General features: G+C 33.5%; 2 protein-coding genes across 2 annotated transcripts; both read right to left on the bottom strand.

The window, feature by feature from the left end:
* Positions 1-711: 711 nt before the first annotated feature.
* Positions 712-2,440, bottom strand: LOC111509951 (small nuclear ribonucleoprotein-associated protein B). Its single transcript, XM_023165808.2, is given in 4 exon segments — positions 712-877; positions 880-1,133; positions 1,915-2,221; positions 2,276-2,440. Coding segments are annotated over 4 exon segments (639 nt in total). The 5' UTR covers positions 2,279-2,440; the 3' UTR covers positions 712-802.
* Positions 2,441-7,952: 5,512 nt separating this feature from the next.
* Positions 7,953-20,096, bottom strand: LOC111502646 (uncharacterized). Its single transcript, XM_074174705.1, has 5 exons — positions 19,659-20,096; positions 18,821-18,985; positions 17,525-17,887; positions 9,657-10,592; positions 7,953-8,315 (listed from the first exon to the last, which is right to left on the bottom strand). The coding sequence occupies exons 3-5, from the start codon at positions 17,808-17,810 to the stop codon at positions 8,257-8,259; spliced, it is 1,281 nt and encodes a 426-aa protein (XP_074030806.1). The 5' UTR covers positions 17,811-17,887; positions 18,821-18,985; positions 19,659-20,096; the 3' UTR covers positions 7,953-8,256.
* Positions 20,097-20,802: the final 706 nt, after the last annotated feature.

Consider the following 20,802-nt stretch of genomic DNA (forward strand, 5'->3'; position numbering starts at 1 on the left):
CCTATAATCTTGAAATATGCAGGTAGGTTCTTTGTGTAGCATAAATAAGCATCAAGAAAGGAAATTTCCACCCCTCAAGGGGGAAAAATAGTGGTTCAAAGGTTGTGTTGAATTTCGTCAGTTTTGAAGTTGGAAACGTGAAGTTCAGCTGAGCTTAATATTGTTCTGTCCATATACGCTGCTCTCGTCTTATTTTATAGCTTGAATTTGTTAATTTAATATCCAATATACACGTTTTACTTCACTAGGCTTTGCCAAGAAGATGTTCAAATCTTGATTTGAAGAGTAAATCAAAGGAAAGTTTCCTATTTGAGGAGATAAAGAAATGTTTTCTACAACTGAAATCATCATTCAAAAAACAAAAATTGGCATTTTTCGAGTTAAAGGCCAAAATTTCGAGTTTTAAAACTTCAAATACCAAGAAACAGGATTATGTGGCTCTTTTGTGTTTCGGTAATGATAATAATCTTCTTGAAAGAAATTTATAGATAAGTTGTGTTTTGTGATCTTGAAAACTAAATTGAAGCCTCATTAGTGTCTGAAAATACATAAATATAATTACAAATCTCCGAAAAAATTATATTCACTGAAACTTTTCTGAATTGGGTTTTTGGGTACGAACCTGTACGCTTTATGAATTTATCCGATTCCAAAAATAGTCTTTGTACTTTGAGAAAGTTGTGTGTATCACGTAAAACACCATTCAAGATTAAAAAGTCCAGAATTTATTTCATACACTCTACTGCGCAATCAGCATCAAAAATACATTGCTTATACATTTGAACTTAATAATAATAAACTCCTAGTATGGCCTTGGTGGCCCAGGAGGTCCTCCTCTCATCATACCAGGTGGAGGTCCTCTCATTCCCATCGGAGGTGGGGGCCTCCTCGTCCCATGCCCATTTGAGGAGGCATTCCCATCATTCCAGGAGGGGGCCCCATTACACCTGGTGGTGGACCGCCCATCCTTGGGGGACCTTGATTCATTTGGGGTGGGGCAGACACCTGTCCTCTTCCACCTGGTGTCATGACTTGCTGCGATGGTCCACCGACCCCTCTTACCGGTCCCTGCAAACCAACGGGTACTCCTCCCATTCCTGGGGGCATGCCTCTTCCGGAAGCTCTACCTATTCCTGGAAAAATTATAGTTATAATGCAGAGATGGAAACAAGATAAATAGCAGAGAAAAAAAGCAGTGGAGGCTAGTTATTCTTGAACGTTTCACATTCACAATTTAAAATGCAAAGGTTTCAACATTTACTCACAAGTATTATCACAAGTCAAAGAGTGAGTGCAAAAGAGAATTGAAAACTGCATCTTCTTTGAAATAACCAATTATTTCCGTCAACAATATTAGCGAGGTTAGGTTAATTCTTGCGCAAGAGGTCCATCTTCAAATGAATTCACGTTGGATTTGAGTCACAGTTCTCCAAATGAATGAGTCTTTTTCTTTCAGTTTGTCTCTGAAAGAGATTTCTTTGTACGCTGTACAAATCTCCATGAAGGTATATGATGGAATTGGTCGATACTTGATGAAAGATATGCCTGAAGAAGCCATTGTGGCGAAACAAGTGTTGCGTTTTTGTAAAACTGTTTAGTGAAAATCTCATTTGGCCAGCGAAACAAACAATTATAGATGTAATTTTGTAATGGTATGGAAAAAGGGTTTCCTATAAATTGATATGATGTAGTGGATACAATCTGCATGTGGATTGTATACAAAAGTCAAGTAACGACCACTCTTTATTATCAAGTATACATTTCGTAGAAGCTCTTAAAAAGCTGCCAAACTGAATCGAACCAAATCCAACGAAGAACATATCTACCCTAATTAGCTTTGAATTATATCCGATAAATACTTGTGATACGTTCAACGACAGGTATACAGTTCAAGTGCTTTCAAATTCTTATTACCTGGTCCAGGTGCTGCTCCTGGAATAGGAACTCTGGGCAAGCCCTCTTCAGGAGGTGGCGGGCCTTCCACAGTTAATGAGACAATACTCTCCCCTCTCACCAAAACAAACCCTAAAACTCGTTTCTCTTCCCTTTCCACTTTTGAATTCTTGGGTTTGATTTTACGAAATTCTTCACAATCACCTAGGATCATGTTCATATGTTTATCGAAAGCTTTGAAAGTTCCAATAAATGTTCGGGAGTCCTGTAAAGTTACTCGTACCCTGTAGTTGAGGTGAGCCATCATCTTATTATTCTTGCCGATAGTCTAAAAAAAAAATTATTGAAATACACGTATTATTAAATAAAGTACTGCATTTACCATTTTGAAAGGCTCGTATGGATCGCCGTACAAGTTAAATAGTCAAATTTCTGCAAAACTGCCGATAAAACCTAATAAACTGAAAATGAACCCTCACACATCAAACATTAATTGCCGCATTAACTATCGAATTCTTCTTCTGTTTTTGTACAAATGCCAAATTGCCAAATCAAAAACAAGAGTCTTCTAACGATTGGAATTTGACTCTCATGTACTGGATGAGATAAATGCCTTACTTTTTATTATGTAATTCTCACTTTGAACTCAAAATTCAGACGTTATCTCATATAACCCAAAAAACCTGATTATATTTATAAGTGATAAATCTGATATTATTCAGAGTTTAAAGTCAGGAAACTAGAAATCAATGTCGAAAAATATTAATTCGATATTGAAGTCATGACAGAAATGAAAACGAAAGCAGAAATCATTGTCAAGTGATGTATAACAAAATGAATGTCTGGAGTGTTTCTTTCCAAAACATGATGAACAAGTGACGAGAGCCAAATCTCAACTGTGACGCGAGCTGAGTTTCAAATATAAAGGAAGACAAGTTTCAACTGTGACGGGTGCCCATTTCCAACTATGACGGTGGCCGAGTTTCATAGAAAGTGTTATTGATTGTAGATTGTAGATCGGTGGCGAGAGCTAAGCTTCAAAGTCCAACTGTTTGGCGAGAGCCAGAGTCCAACTGTTACAGGAACCGAGTTACAATTGTGACAGGAGCCCAGTTCCAAATTTGACAAGAGCCATGTTCAACTGAGAAAAGGGAACAAGTTTTAATTGTTGCGGGAGCTGAGTTTCGACTGTGACGGAAGCCTAGTTAGGTTAGGTTGCGAGAACCGAGGTTCATAGAAAGTGTTATTAATTTCCATCAAGTAATGAATTAGTATGATGATAACAACCGAATAATTCTGTTGTAGGCATCTTCGACCGCTGAAGTGAGGCAAAAGTCATTGTGGCATTGAATTGTTGGCTTATGCATGAATCGCCTTGTATTTTCTGTGGTACATCTGAATCAATTCTTTTTTCTTCACTTGGATGAGAAAAAGGCTTTACTGTTTATGATATTATTGCAATTCTGAACTCAGACGTTATCTCAAATAATCCATATAAAACCCCTGATTATATTCATAATTTATTATTGATCTCAGATTATTTGAAGTTTAAAGTCAAGAAATCAGAGGCCAATGTCGGAAAAATATAAATTCTAGATTGAAGTCATGAAAAAAAATTAAATCGAGAGTAGAAATCATTGTGAATCGATGTATAACGAAATAAATTTGAATATATTGAATAGAAGAAAGTGATACGAATCATAAAATCGTGAAACAACCAAAAATGAATTGGCGAACTGAAAGTTGGGAGTAATTGTCACCAAATATTGTGAATCATTGACGAGAGCCGTGTTTCAACTGTGATAGGAGCCCAGTTTAAACTTTGACGGAAGTCAATTTTCAAGTGGCAAAAGCCAAATTTCAACTGTGACGGAAGCCGAGTTCCAGCTGTTACGAGAACATTCATAGAAAGTGTAATTTAATTTCCACCAAGTAACGAATCAGTGCGATGATAACAACCGAATAATCATTGGAAAGAAAGTGTTTGGCTTTCTACCACTCCATCTTGATACAAAAAAAATAGTGGGAAACTTCCAAAGAAAGGAAGAAAGCAATCAATTTCAAAAGTACTAACTCTGTACATAGATATGAATCAATCAAACCGTCATATATGAAAATGTCGTCGATCTCCTTTGAAAATAAACATTCCTTTCAATTTAACGCGTTACACAGCACGTAAGTGCTGAGATATTCCTAAATGAAATGGAAACAGATTTTTCAGTAGTTTCTCTTTTAAAGTTTGAATCGCGTTGTATTTTCTGTGGTTCGATTGAATACAGATATAAGTGAGAACAACATCATTTCAATTTTTGCAAAATGTCGAGCAAAGTTTCGACTGTGAAGAGGACCAGTTTCAATTTTGACGGGAGCCCTATTTCATCTGAGACAAGAGACAAGTTTCAACTGTGGCAGGAGCCGTGGATTTCGTGAATGTTTCTTCCAAATATGGTAAATCCGTGGCGGGAGCCAGGTTACAGCTGTGACGCGAGCTGAATTCCAACTGTGATGAGAGCAAAGTTTCAACTGTGACGTGAAGCCAGTTCCAACTGTGATGGGAGCCAAGTTCCAACTGACACAGGAGTTGAGTTTCAACTGATGTGAAAGCTGAGTATCAACTGTGAAGGGAGCTAAGTTTTAACTGTGGTGGGTGCTGAGTTTCAACTGTGAACGGAGCTGAGTATTCAACTGTGACGGGTGCTGACGGGTCCCAAATGATATGCTATTCACTGGCTCGTGTCATCGTTTATTCCTGAAAGAGATGGATATTGAATCATTAATAAATTGGTGGATGTAGCCGTCACTACGTGGTAGGAAATCATGATGAAGAAAAGAGAAATGAAATTTTTTAGTTTTTTACCGCTTTTATTTGTAACTAACGTTACTGCAGTTTCATCCTATACGGTGTTACGGTTTCATTTTGTCATTTGTTCTGTTTTGAGGTCGACGACTATTTAAACCTGAAATGAATACTTCCTTGAAAGTTTTGGGATATTTTAATACCTCGTCATTCGTTTAGTTCTCATTCACTGACAAACAACTATACAAGGATATATTCGAACGCATTAATTATATTTGAACACATATTCGAATCCATTTAAGGATTCTGTGCTCTGACGGAACACGGAACGGTGAATTGACGACTTTGGTTCCATGAATGTCTTGCCGCCGAGATTCAAAATTTGTTGTGGTACTTTTGGTAGCCATTTGCTCATTTTCGAATTTATGTCTAAACTTCTCGATTTTTCGGATTAACCAAGTAAGATCGTCTTTTATAAGAATAGGAATTTTTTATTCTTCGCATATGGATGCTGGTAAAACATTCAACTCACTTGTTGGATTCAATTTCTCATGGAGAACAGAATGTTACTGAATTGAATTTTGGCTTCTTGGGACAAAAGTAAACCTATAGGCCACACGATTATCTATTATCTCACGATCTATTATCACGATCTATTATCTCAACAAAGATTTATGTTCTTCAAACCTGCCCAAAGGGGAAGAATATTAGTGTAGGATATATGCTTTTATGCCTATGTAGATGAATTCATTCTCTCAACCTACTGTAAGCTGGCGATATAGCCATATCTAAGGTAAAGTATAACTTCAAAACAGCGACGTCTCAAGTATTGAAGAGACGTCCTCCTTTTTTCCTTGGGGAGCTTGGGTTCATTAAAGTCCCCTTAGAATTGAAACATTTGTGCTATAGGTGTAATATAATTTATATCTTATGAACATTTTGGTATTGTTTACAATTAGAAAAGTGAAATCTTCTCACATTTGAAACTTAGAGGCCTCAGGAGCTCAAGGCTCCCTGCCAGTATTATAGGGGGAGTCCTATAATAACGGTTGAATAAAATTTATAAACTGACAGATAAATCAAGGGATTTGTTAACAAATTTGGAATCAACTGAGAAAGGTGTAGATGTTAGGGAAAGGAATTATGAATATTTTAACTGGATTCGAGTTTGATTCGATCGGTTACCGTTTAGAGTAAATTTCCCGTTTTTGTTTTGTATAAGCTCCAGGGTTGATCAAGCGGGTGGCGCTCTACCCTCCATCTTATCCACGCCCTTCTTCACTGTTAAAAAGCTGGCGGCCTACCCTGGGAGCTACGATCTCTCTCTATCTAGTCTAAATTTTACTTTGTTGAAAGTGAAGTTCACGCGGACGCCACCTAGTGTTCACTAGCTGAACTTATTGGAATACGGATCCAATAGAAATGTAGAAATTTTTCTGGCTATGGAATGTTTCATTGTCGGGGTTACATAGTTCGTACCCTCACAAACAGATGGCAAAAAAGGTGCCAAATCAATTTTTTTCTTTCCGTGATTTCGTTTTTGGAAATTACATCCGATTACATTACTCAAAGCATTGGGTATCATTATGAAACTATACTGTGACGCAACTCCCTCTCCTAACCCTTGAATTTTTTTAGTACAGAAGAGTCATTGTAGAAGCCGAGTATTCCTATCAAGTATCTAATTCTTTTGGTTCGTTTACAAAATGATATGCCATTTAATGGCTTGTATTATCGTTCATTTCTGAAACAGATAGATATCAAGTTGACAATGTTATTGAATTTTAAAATAAGATTCGTTGATAGAAAAGTTTACGCGGACGCCACCTAGAGTTGACTAGCAGAACTTACCGGAATGAAGATCCAATGGAAATGTAGAAATTTTTGTGCCTATGGAATGTTTTTATGTCGAGGTTATATAGTTCACACCTTCACAGATAGATGGCAAAGAAGGTCCAATAGGTCATATGCATGTAATATAAAATAGCTCATTTTTATTTGTTTCTTAATCTATTTTGATACCAGATCAATGTAAATGGGTTCACATGACTATATACTTTATAAATTTTGAATAGTTCATAATTGAACTACACACATACAACAGAAGTACATCTATGTTGATTCTCTTCTTTTACTTGTATGAGACTGAAGCTTTACTTTTCATAAAGTTATTTTGTCTGAACTCGGACGTAATTTTACAAAACCCACAAAAAATCATAATTACTTTCATAATTGATAATGATCCCATGTTATTCAAAGTTAAAGTCAGGAAACCGAGATTGAAGTCATTGAATAAAATGAAATCAAAATCATTGTGAAATGATATACAACAAAATAAATGTCAGGAATAATTCTCCCAAAATATGGTAGATCGGTGACCAGAGCCGAGTTTAAACTGTGATGTGATCTAAGTTTCAACTGTCACAGGAGCCAAGTTTCAACTGTAAAGGATGACGAGTTCCAAATTTGCGAAGAGCCCAGTTTTAACTGAGACAAGATTCAACTGTTGCAGGAGTCATGTTTCAACTGTGATATGAGCCCAGTTTAAACTCTGACGAGAGTCAAGTTTCAGCTGTGACGGAAGATCAGATTCTACTAGTCATGCCGTGTCATTCGATACCCATATTGATGTAATTGTGCAACAATTTTGTAGCTGCGGCAATCTTGGATGTATGATGCCAAATAGACAGAAAACAGAACAAGTTGAATAAAACCCTTTAATAATTTTATGAGTAAAACGAAAGTACGTCACAAGGATATCTTGATATCTCAATACTCATGGTAATATCTCAAGGGCATCTATGGGATGTAACACATTTTTGTTTCCTGCCAGTCACTTGAAAATGTAGTAAAAAAAATATTCCTACTGAATATCGTCAATCAACTCTGCATAGTAGCTGAGGTATAGAAAGCTGAAGATTTATTAGCAACAAATGCCAAGTGACATTACAGAGAATGACTCCTAAGAAAATGGTTCTATTGAAACATTCACAAATAGTTAGTATCAGTTTGATTGTAACTCGCAAAACGAGTGGATCAGCTATTTGGTTTTGTGCTACTGATATAAAAGGTCTACGAATTATCGTAGCTGAGTTTAAGAAATTGTTCACAGGAAAGATTACCAGTGAACTGATTGTTACTAATGTAATGGTGATGTAAAGTCAGGCAGTTTCACAAAGTCATTTCATTTATTCTATTTGCAGCTCTGACCTAGGAAACAATCTGGTTTTGTGTAATAAATACTTTTTAAAAAGACACTCTCTCGCGAGTTATTTAATTTCTATATTATTCAAATGAGGCATTGTACACTATTTTCACATTTTTTGTTTGTTAGTCCACCCGCTAGAACTCTTCTTCATGCTTGTTTCACCAAATTGTCATGATGTTGAGAGCGAATTTCATCCCTTTTTTCTGAATTATGTTTCCTTCGGGGAACTCTCAAAGACTTCAAATTTATAAGAAGTTGAGCAGATAATACACTGAACGAACGGCCTGATGTTCAATCAAGTGGTAACTGCTCTTGAAAGTTTTCATGCATATCTTACATTCATGTGATTTTTTTCCTTTCATTTAAAAAAGGCAGGTTTAATCTCTATATCTTCTGTTACGAGCTTCAAATTAGATTCTGTAAAAGACAAAAAAACATTAACATGATCAATGTTTTGTACAAAATAGGGAGATAAGTTGTATGCATTCAGAAATTGATAATGCTATATTCACATTAAATCATAAAGCATTGATTATAGACATTACATTAGTTTATTAGTCGGTGGGCTATGCTTGAAGACTGGCAGTAAACAAATCTAAAGAAATTAACTTTAAATGTTCAAGCCAGTCTCGGATATACCTAAACAGTAGGTTGAATAGACTGACGCCTATCAGAAAACAAGGACTCCCCTGGCTAATACCACAAGGGCGTTGGATTATATCCGACAGGCGTCAGTGCAGGAATTATCACAGAAAATTTCCTGCATATGCAATTGGCAATACAACTGAAAGAGTCGACTTTCAATTTTGGAACGGGCACACTTGCAGACCGGTTTCGGGCTCAATAGACACTCATCAGTGCAAGATAATGGCCATCATCGACCTAAAGTCAATGATGTTCCATAATTGAAAGTCGGAATTCTTTCACAGTATTTCATTCTTCTTCCTAAGTTGGAGCGAACCACAAAATTTCACCCCATCTAGTGGATGAGGTACTAACCAACTGCATATCCGAAATTTGCCCGATTCCTCTGAATAAGGAAGAAAAACTTTCTTATTAGTTAGAGGGCTATGTTTGAAGACTGGCAGTAAACAAATCTAAAGAAATTAACTTTAAACGTTCAGCCCATTCAACCTACTGTGTAGGTATATCCAAGACTGGCTTGAACGTTTAAAGTTCATTTCTTTAGATTTATTACATTAGTTATTGATTTTAATAATTCACAATTTTTTCTATGAAATTTACACCGCTAAATTTTTTAATCAACTGATGATTTAGGTCATTGTTCAATATTCCAAGTTCATTTAAGTTTGATGCCATATTTGGTATAGCATCAATTTATTTAAAAAAAATCAATAAATGAAAAAACTTATTAGAGTGGTTGTTATTCTTTCAGAAGAATTGATCAACTCGAGCAAATAAATCAAATTTTAGTGAAGAAGGAACTTTATTGACGTTTTTTACTATTTTTCAATCTTCAACTGACAAATCTTGTTTCCAAATCAAATGAACACAAAATAAACATACAGAATGAGTAAATATCCAGTGATTTTTAAAAAGTTCTATTCTTAAAGTTTGTAATGCAGGATGAGTGCCAGTTTTTTGATGACTTGGACAGTAATATTAGAACAAAATAAAAATTATGATATATATCTACATTGAAAAAATGTTTCGTCAATTTTTGATCAAAAAAATGTGTGAGTAGTTTCAAAAAAGGATAAGACTTGATGAATGTTTTGGTTGAAATATATATTTTACCTCGTGAATAATTGGATTTCACATCCAGTGTAACTTTCTCATCTCCTACATCTTTGCTTTTATATTCATTCTCTTCATGAATTTTCAAGTCATCCTTAATAACTTCTTGAACATTCGAATCATCCTTGACATCTTTTTCATGAATATTCAAGTCATCCTCGATAACCTCTTCATAAATATTAAAATATTTTTCATCCAAATTCTCAACTAATATTGGTTTACATTGATTTGTTGATGGATCCATGGAAAATAGTTTTTCATCTTTATGAATAGTTTTCTGGTGTTTTTTGAAACCATTCATGGAAAAAAAAAGTTTGGTGCATATCTCGCAAAAATATAATTTTTTTTCTAAGTGAATCTTCAAATGTTTTTTGAAAGATTTCGATAGATGGAAAGTTTTGGGGCAATATTGGCAAGAAAATCGTTTTTCTGTATGAATCCTTTCATGATCTCTCAAATAAAACTTATCAGCAAATGCTTTTGAGCAGATTTTACAAACAAATGGTTTTTCTCCTGAATGAACCTGTTGATGAGTTTTCAAATGTGATAGTTGTTTGAAAGAGTGAGGGCAGATTTTACAAACAAAGGGTCTTTCTCCTGTATGAACCCTTTCATGACCAACTAACTGATTGTTGTTACGGAATGATTTGAAACAAATTTTGCAGTGAAATTGTTTTGTTTGCGAATGAATCTTTCCATGCTTTTGCAATAAAGCTTTACTTTTATAATTTTTCGAACATATTCTGCAATGGAACTGTTTTTCCCTTTCGTCAGTCTTCCCAGGTTGCACACAATTATTATCAGCAACCGAATTTTCACTACATTCTTTGTTTAAATAGTTGGTATCATTAGAAATGTTGGTAGACGTAACTACTGCTTCTATTTCTTTGGATACTGTTGCAATATCTACTTCTGCCACCTGCTGCAATTCAATACCTGAAAAAGGTAAGAACAACAATACAATAAAATAGTTTTGACTGAAATATTTCATAACTGTAATAGTATATTTTTATTTTTGTAGCTTCAATCAGGATTTGACAAACACTCAAGAAACTCAGATTGATGGTTTGTAGGAGGAAACATTATTGAAAATGGAAATATTTTCAAATTCAAACGTTATGTCTCTAAACAAAAATAAAACAAATAACATCACTTTCACAAAAGATCGGCAAGCACTCGACAATTAAACAACAGTTAAGCTATTGGGTTTTCATGTTGATGCTCAACTGAATAGGAAAGTACATATAAGTGAAACTCTAAAAGGCTCTATTTATTTTGAGAAATCTCAGGGAAGTACTATCTAGCAAAGTATTGAAGATTGGCAGTAAACAAATCTAAAGAAATGAACTTTAAATGTTCAAGCCAGTGTCGGATATACCTAAAAAGTAGGTTGAATGGACTGACGCCTATCAGAAAACAGCTACTCCCCTGGCTGATACCACGAAGGGCGTTGGATCATATCCAACAGGAGTCAGTGCAGGAATCTTCACAGAAAATTTTCTGCATATGCAATTGGCAGTACAACTGAAAGATTCGATCTTCAATTCTGGAACGGGCACACTTACAGACCGGTTTCGGGCTCATTAGACACTCATCAGTGCAAGATATTGGCCATCATCGACCTAAAGTCAATGATGTTCCATAATTGAAAGTCGGAATTCTTTCACAGTATTTCATTCTTCTTCCTAAGTTGGAGTGAACAACAAAATGTCACTCCATCTAGTGGACGAGGTACTAACCAACCGCATATCCAAGATTTGCCCGATTCTTCTGAATGAGGAAGAAAAAGTTTCTTATTAGTCGGTGGTTGTGCTTGAAGACTGGCAGTAAACAAATCTAAAGAAGTGAACTTTAAACGTTCAGTCCATTCAACCTACTGTGTAGGTATATCCGAGACTGGCTTGAACATTTAAAGTTCATTTCTTTAGATTAAATACATTAGTTATTGATTTTAATAATTCACAATTTATTCTATGAAATTTACACTGCAAAATTTTTGAATCGACTGTTGAGTTAGGTCATTATTCAATATTCCAAGTTCATTTAAGTTTGATGCCATATTTTGTATAGCATCAGTTTAATAAAAAGGTTTTCAATGATTGAAAACAGTTATTAGTGGTTTATCAAACGGTTTTATTCTCAAATTCATCATGAAAAGTGAGTACCTGTTTTTCAATCACTCTGTGATATAACAAAATAAAAATTATTTTTTTAGTCAATTCTTGATCACAAAAGGCTGAGTAATTTTAAAAAAGGATAAGAGTTACCTGATAATTTTTTGGTTCAAATATATATTTTACCTGCTAAATGATCAGAAGATTTAACATCCAGTGTAACATCCTCATCTCCTGCATCTTTGCTAACGACTTCCACTTTTATATTCTCTTCATGAATTTTCAAGTGATCCTTAATAACTTTTTGAACATTCGAATCATCCTCGACATCTTTTTCGTGAATATTCAAGTCATCCTTGATAACCACTTCATCAATATTAAAATATTTTTCATCCGAATTCTCAATTGATATTGATTTATATTGATTTGTTGATAGATCAATGGAAAATAGTTTTTCACCTTCATGAATTCTTTTCTGGTGTTTTTTCAAACCTTTCTTGGAATAAAAAGATTTGGTGCATATCTCGCAACAATATATATTTTTTTCTTTTTCTAAGTGAGTCTTCAAATGTACTTTGAAAGATTTCGATAGACGGAAAATTTTGGAGCAATATTGGCAAGAAAATGGTTTTTCTGTATGAATCCTTTCATGATCTCTCAAATAAAACTTATCAGCAAATGCTTTTGAGCAGATTTTACAAACAAATGGTTTTTCTCCTGAATGAACCTGTTGATGAGTTTTCAAATGTGATAGTTGTTTGAAAGAGTGAGGGCAGATTTTACAAACAAAGGGTCTTTCTCCTGTATGAACCCTTTCATGACCAACCAACTGATTGTTGGTACGGAATGATTTAAAACAAATTTTGCAGTGAAATTGTTTTGTTTGCGAATGAATCTTTCCATGCTTTTGCAATAAAGCTTTACTTTTATAATTTTTTGAACATATTCTGCAATGGAACTGTTTTTCCCTTTCGTCAGTCTTCCCAGGTTGCACACAATTATTATCAGCAACCAAATTTTCACTACATTCTTTGTTTAAATAGTTGGTATCATTAGAAATGTTGGTAGACGTAACTACTGCTTCTATTTCTTTGGATACTGTTGCAATATCTACTTCTGCCACCTGTTGCAATTCAATATCTGAAAAAGGTAAGAACAACAATATAATAAAATAGTTTCGATTGAAATATTTTTTTTTTATTTATTTATTCACGGGTAACTCCCATTTAATGTAAGTTATACAAATATCAGATTGTTAACACAAATCTTATCTAATTTAATTATAAGTTATAACAATTTAAACAGTCATAGTAGAGAATCGAAATGAAGCGAGAATAAAAGTAAATGACAGATACAAGCAATTTAAGAATAAGTAAATCTTAACTTATTTCTAAGAATATCCTCGGAAATATGAAAGAGATCGAATTTTGTATTATTCCCGTTTATGACTATTCTTGATAAAGGAGAATGCATTCCATAGTTACACCTATGGTAATCTATTGCAAAGGTTAGATTATTTCGTGTTTTTCTAGAGGGAACATGAAGGTTTACTTGGGCAAGAAGAGTTGAGCAATTAATTCTAAAATTAAGCAATTTATGAAGGAATATAATATCTATATGTTCTCTGCGTAAACTAAGTTTCGGTAAACCAGTTACAGACCGAATTTCTGAAAAAGAGTGATCACTGAGAGGTATAGACAACTTAAAGGCAATATATTTTATAAATTTGTTTTGTACTTTTTCTATAGTGTACTTATGAATCTCATAAGTTGGTGACCAAACACAGCTACAATATTCTGTAATCGATCTAACCAAAGCGAAATACAATAACTTGATAGAGTTAATGTTGGTGAAGTCTTTTGTAGTCCTACATAGAAAGCCTAACATTTTCATTGCTTTGCTAGAGATCTGTTCATACTGCAGGTGAAAATCCATTTTGACATCCACCACTACACCAAGATCTCGTATGGATTTCACCGTTTCTAATAGTTTGCCTGCTATAGTATACATATTGTTGTAATGAGTAAGTGATCTAGAAAAAGACATACTTTTGCATTTAGACACATTCACGTCCATATCATTGTCTACACACCATTCAGTAAAAGATGTAATGTCATTCTGAATATGTTCGTAGTCAACTGTGGATACAATGGTTTTGAATATTTTCAAGTCATCAGCAAACATTAATACTTCAGAATGACTAATTTTGGTTTTGATATCGTTGACAAATATATTAAATAGGAATGGCCCTAAATGGCTTCCTTGTGGAACTCCTGAGCTAACCGAGATTTGTTGAGATGTAAATCCTTCAATTTTTACAACTTGTGTTCTGTTACATAGATAATTTGTGAGCCATTTCAATAAATTCCAAAGAAACCGATTGCCTCCAATTTTGCACCGAGAATCCTGTGATTAACTGTGTCAAATGCTTTGGAAAAATCTGTGTATATCACATCCACTTGCTGTTTTTTCTCCAAAGCATTTAAGATATACTGAGAGTAGAGCAACAAATTAGTATTGGTCGATTTGCCCTGGCAAAAACCATGTTGCTCATCAATTATAACCTGATTCAGAGGGGTCTTTATATTATCGCATAACTGTAATAGTATATTTTTATTTTTTGTAGCTTTAATCAGGATTTGACAAACACTCGAGAGACTCAGATTGATGGTTTGTAGGAGGAAACATTATTGAAAATGGAAATATTTTCAAATTCAAACGTTATGTCCCTAAACAAAAATAAAACAAAGAACATCACTTTCACAAAAGATCGGCAAGCACTCGACAATTAAACAACAGTTAAGCTATTGGGTTTTCATGTTGATGCTCAACTGAATAGGAAAGTACATATAAATGAAACTCTAAAAGGCTCTATTTATTTTGAGAAATCTCAGGGAAGTACTATCTAGCAAAGTATTGAAGATTGGCAGTAAACAAATCTAAAAAAATTAACTTTAAATGTTCAAGCCAGTCTCGGATATTCCCACACAGTAGGTTGAATGAAGTGACGCCTATCAGAAAACAGCTACTCCCCTGGCTAATACCACGAAGGGCGTTGGATCATATCTGACAGGAGTCAGTGCAGGAATCTTCACAGAAAATTTTCTGCATATGCAATTGGCAGTACAACTGAAAGATTCGATCTTCAATTCTGGAACGGGCACACTTACAGACCGGTTTCGGGCTCATTAGACACTCATCAGTGCAAGATATTGGCCATCATCGACCTAAAGTCAATGATGTTCCATAATTGAAAGTCGGAATTCTTTCACAGTATTTCATTCTTTTTCCTAAGTTGGAGTGAACAACAAAATGTCACTCCATCTAGTGGACGAGGTACTAACCAACCGCATATCCAAGATTTGCCCCATTCTTCTGAATGAGGAAGAAAAAGTTTCTTATTAGTCGGTGGGTGTGCTTGAAGACTGGCAGTAAACAAATCTAAAGAAGTGAACTTTAAACGTTCAGTCCATTCAACCTACTGTGTAGGTATATCCGAGACTGGCTTGAACATTTAAAGTTAATTTCTTTAGATTTATTACATTAGTTATTGATTTTAATAATTCACAATTTTTTCTATGAAATTTACACAGCAAAATTTTTGAATCGACTGTTGAGTTAGGTCATTATTCAATATTCCAAGTTCATTTAAGTTTGATGCCATATTTTGTATAGCATCAGTTTAATAAAAAGGTTTTCAATGATTGAAAACAGTTATTAGTGGTTTATCAAACGGTTTTATTCTCAAATTCATCATGAAAAGTGAGTACCTGTTTTTCAATCACTCTGTGATATAACAAAATAAAAATTATTTTTTTAGTCAATTCTTGATCACAAAAGGCTGAGTAATTTTAAAAAAGGATAAGAGTTACCTGATAATTTTTTGGTTCAAATATATATTTTACCTGCTAAATGATCAGAAGATTTAACATCCAGTGTAACATCCTCATCTCCTGCATCTTTGCTAACGACTTCCACTTTTATATTCTCTTCATGAATTTTCAAGTGATCCTTAATAACTTTCTGAACATTCAAATCATCCTCGACATCTTTTTCGTGAATATTCAAGTCATCCTCGATAACCACTTCATCAATATTAAAATATTTTTCATCCGAATTCTCAATTGTTATTGATTTATATTGATTTGTTGATAGATCAATGGAAAATAGTTTTTCACCTTCATGAATAGTTTTCTGGTGGTTTTTCAAACCTTTCTTGGAATAAAAAGATTTGGTGCATATCTCGCAACAATATTTTTTTCTTTTTCTAAGTGAGTTTTCAAATGTACTTTGAAATATTTCGATAGACGGAAAATTTTGGAGCAATATTGGCAAGAGTATGGTTTTTCTGTATGAATCCTTTCATGATCTCTCAAATACAACTTACGAACAAATGATTTTGAGCAGAATTTACAAACAAATGGTTTTTCTCCTGAATGAACCTGTTGATGAGTTTTCAAATGTGATGGTCGTTTGAAAGAGTGAGAGCAGATTTCACAAACAAATGGTTTTTCTATTGAATGAACCCATTGGTGAGTTTTCAAATCTGATAGTCGTCTGCAAGAGTGAGAGCAGATTTTACAAACAAATGGTTTTTCTCCTGAATGAATCTGTTGATGACTTTTCAAATGTGAAACTTGTTTGAAAGAGTGAGAGCAGATTTTACAAACAAATGGTTTTTCTCCTGAATGAATCCGTTGATGAGTTTTCAAATGTGATAGTTCTTTGAAAGAGTGAGAGCAGATTTTACAGACAAAGGGTCTTTCTCCTGTATGAACCCTCTCATGACGAACCAACTGATTGTTGGTATGGAATGATTTGGAACAATTTTTGCAGTGAAATCGTTTTGTTTGAGAATGAATCCGTTTTTTCCTTTTCGTTGGTCTTTCTAGGTTGCACACAATTATTATCAGCAACCAAATTTTCACTACATTCTTTGTTTAAATAGTTGGTATCATTAGAAATGTTGGTAGACGTAACTACTGCTTCTATTTCTTTGGATAGTGTTGCAATATCTACTTCTGCCACCTGTTGCAATTCAATATCTGAAAAAGGTAAGAACAACAATATAATTAAATAGTTTCAACTGAAATATTCCATAAATGTAATAGTATATTTTTATTTTATGTAGCTTTGATCAGGATTTAACAAACACTCGAGAGACTCAGATTGATGATTTGAAGGAGGTATTCTAATCATTATCAGCACAAGCAGATTTTACAAACAAAAGGTTTTATTCCTGTAGGAACCTTCTCATGAACTAACCAAAACTTCATTGGTACGGAATGATTTAGAACAGATTCTACAGAGAAAAATTGCTTTCCCTGTACGAACTTCAAAAAGTATCACCGAAGCCGAAAAGAATCGCTGTGGAAACACCTCTACCTTCTAGCAGTATTTTTATTAAAACTCCAACCTTCGACAGCGAATCTACATGGTAAATTTATCGCGAACAATTTGAGACCGTTGCAGAAAATGATAAGTGGAAAAATGGGATGAAAGCAACAGCCCTGGGAGCAAAGACCTCTGAAATTCTGCAAAAAATTCCAGCGAATAAGCAGAAATTGTATCACCTTTGGAGGCCAGGTATGGTGGCGAGCACCTTCAACAAGTCTACCAGGAGGAAATACGATAGATTGAATTTAGCTCTTTTAAATGGGAATTCAAAAACGAAACAAAATTGGTTCAAATATTTGAATGTGTTACCCCTGAAAATGACAGGAGAAGGTTTTATATCTAGTGTAATATCCTCACCTCTTGCATCTCTGTTAGTGAAGTCGACTTTTATATTTTCTTCATGAATATCAATGTTATCTTCGACATTTGAGTCATTCTTGACATCTACAAGATTAGATTCATCCTCATCTGAAGTTTTGTTCAGTACAGCTTCAAAGCAATTTGTTGACAAATCATTGAAAAACTGGTTTTCTTGTGGTTGAATATTATTCTCACATTTTTTCAGTTTCTTTTCAGTATTGAACGTATCTGAATACATTTTAGAATTGAACGGTATTTCTTCTGAAATTTCGCTAAATAGCATTTCTTCTGTATGCACCTTTTTGTTTTTGTCCTCGGATATAGTTTTGTCTATTTCAGTAATCTGCTGTGAATTTAACCCTGAAATAGCAAGAACCCTTCATCAAACTTTCCCAAAAAAATAAATATTTCAAAAACTTAGTTGCAAATAGAAGAAATTAAACACATTTACCTTTATAGCTTCAGTATAGAGATTTAGAAATCTCCAATTTATAGTTTGTGAATTAGTTTAAGTTTTTAGTAGAGTTCTTCAACAAATAATAATGATAATAATAACGATGCATTTTCTTGCATGTATAGTATGAGAAAAAAATCAAAAAACAATCAAGTACAAACAAAAAAATAAATAAATTGAAACCAAAACAAACAAAAACTGAGATGATTCAATATATTGGGAGAGTCTTGAAAAAATTATTGATCATCAACATTGTACACATAAACCGGCACATCAGAGGGTGCATAACTTTTGAATCAATAAATAACTCTTTAAATTAATTCGAAATAAATATAGTTCAAAAAACACGCTTTTAAAGGACATCAAACTCAAAAATTGAAAATAATTTAAAAAAAGCTTAAAACAATAACGAACAATAACAAAAAAAATACTTTTTTCACATGAAGAAATACATATATCAAGAAAGTTACATACAACGCCATCTGCGCGCGAATAGATCAAGCAATATGTCGGTAGTTATGTGCAGCGCCATCTGCCTACAGGGGTTTCACCTCTGTATTTTGGGAGGAGAACCTTCTTTTTTAATTATTTTTCCAATAAGGGCTCTAGGAAAATTATTTTTTATTAGGTGATTCTCCATTAATTGGAGATTTTTTTATGGAATTCAGAATTGGAAATGGAATGGAATTGGAAAAATTATTAGATCACTAAACTAGTTAACTTTTTTTTTACTGAAATAATTTGAGAAATCGGCAAACCATCAGAACACAAAATGAAAAATCAATTTCACACTCTTGACCAACAAAAAGTCACATGAATTAAATGAATAATTATATTACCTGGAATAAGCTTGAAAGGTTTTATATCCAGGGTAATATCCACATCTTGTTCAGTTTGCAAATCTTGTACACCATTAGTTTTATCATAAGTATTACCGGTATTTGTAATTTCTTGGTCGGTTTCCCAAGTAACTGTTTCATTTTCGGTAATCTGCTGTGAATCACCTGGAAAAATAAGAACCCGGCTATATATATAAACTGTTTTTTTTCAACTTTGGTGCCGTTCTAAATTTTTGTCAACCTTATACAGGATGTGACATACATCTTTTTTACAACCCATTCAATACTTGTCATTAGCAAAATCATCAAACATGATGACAAAACAAGTCAGTAAGAAGTGTAGATTGAAAAAAATATAATAAAATCTACTGAATTGAAAATATGTTCCTGTAGATCCTTGTTACCATTTTTTTTTTTCAATTGTAATTACCATATTATTTAGCTGTACTTTTTTTTTCATGGAAAAATCAAATATTATTTACATCAGGTTTGTATCTCTCATATTCTTTTGCGTCACCACTGGTGATAGTTGTGTGTGTGTGTGTTTTTTTTTAATTTTATTTGTAACCTATTTGAAATGTTTGTTGGTTGTTCATATGTTTGTATGGCACAAACATTATTGTTGTGACTTGCTACAAATGTAATTTTTTCTACATAACGTGGTTAAATAAACTATAGGAATATAGAATATATATATATATATATATATATATATATATATATATATATATATATATATATATATATATATATATATAATATATATATATATATATATATATATATATATATATATATATATATATATATATATAAATTAGATATATAGATAAACTACCTGGAATAAGTTCAAGAGGAGGTTTAACATCTGATGTAATATTCTCATCTTCAACATCATGACTAGTGAACTCGATTTTTATATTTTGTTCATAAATATTAAACTCATTCTTCAGATCTTCTTGACTATTCAAGTCATCCTCGACATTTTTTTCCTGAGTATTCAAGCCAGCCTTGATATTTTCTTCAATAATATTACGATTATCCCCATCCGAACTTTCGATTTGTGTTACTGTACATGAACTTGTAGACAAATCGTTGGAAAATGATTGTTCTTGTGTATGAAATTCCGTCTGTTGGAATTGACTGTCTTTCAAATGAACCGTTTCATAACGTTTTTCTTCATCTGAATGAACCTTCTCATGCTGTCTCAGTCTTCCCAACACATAGAAAGATTTGGAGCAAACTTTACAAAAATTTTTTTTCACCTGTATGAATAATCATATTGTGTTCAATGAAATTACTCCTGCGAGTGAATGATTCAGAACAGATTACGCAGTTGTATGGTTTTTTCCCATGAGTAATATAATGTTTATTCAAAGAATCTTTATATTTGTACCGTTTTGGGCACATGCTACACTGGAACTGTTTTTCTCCTAAGTCAGACTGTGGGTGGTTTACATGATTATGTGCATCAACACACATATTACTGCATTCTTTGTTAGTAGGTATAGTCTGCGGTAATGTATAACCTGAAAAAGTTGAGAACTTCATTTTAATAAACTGAGTTCAGCTCTTAAAAAATATTTATCAAAAATATTATCTGCACTCTTTTTCTCACAGTCCTAAACAGGCTTTTACGCATTTACATTCAATATTTATTTTAGGGATCCGCCGATATACTCATATATAGGCGGATCCCTAAAATAAATATTTTAGGGATCCGCCTAGGAAAAACTACCTATTTTTCATTAATTGAACCTTACTTGTGAAATAGTGTCTCTTTCTAGGGATTTTGTAATAAACAAATTGCTATAGTCAGCGTTTGTCATAAACACAAATTTTAGTGGGACATTCCTAATAGTTTATTCAAAGGATTATAGTAGATATTGTAATTCGAAACTGCTTCATATATAAACTTTTACTATATCATGTCACCAGAAGTTGAGGAATAGGTTTGTAGCACTTACTAGATACTACATTTT

The sequence above is a fragment of the Leptinotarsa decemlineata genome, unplaced genomic scaffold, assembly GCF_025532065.1.
Source record: "Leptinotarsa decemlineata unplaced genomic scaffold, Ldec_3_MD MMD2_tig00000882_RagTag_RagTag, whole genome shotgun sequence".
In the NCBI taxonomy this organism is placed as follows: Eukaryota; Metazoa; Arthropoda; class Insecta; order Coleoptera; family Chrysomelidae; genus Leptinotarsa; species Leptinotarsa decemlineata.

What these genes read in the sequence shown, in the direction of transcription:
- LOC111502646 (XM_074174705.1), bottom strand. Translation starts at nt 17,810, where the DNA reads ATGCTATTTAGCGAAATTTCAGAAGAAATACCGTTCAATTCTAAAATG. An exon ending in CACTAACAGAGATGCAAGAG is followed by an intron (nt 10,593 to 17,524) that starts GTGAGGATATTA and finishes TACCTTTTTCAG; the next exon opens with GTATTGAATTGCAGCAGGTG. An exon ending in GAAATCCAATTATTCACGAG is followed by an intron (nt 8,316 to 9,656) that starts GTAAAATATATA and finishes TGTCTTTTACAG; the next exon opens with AATCTAATTTGAAGCTCGTA.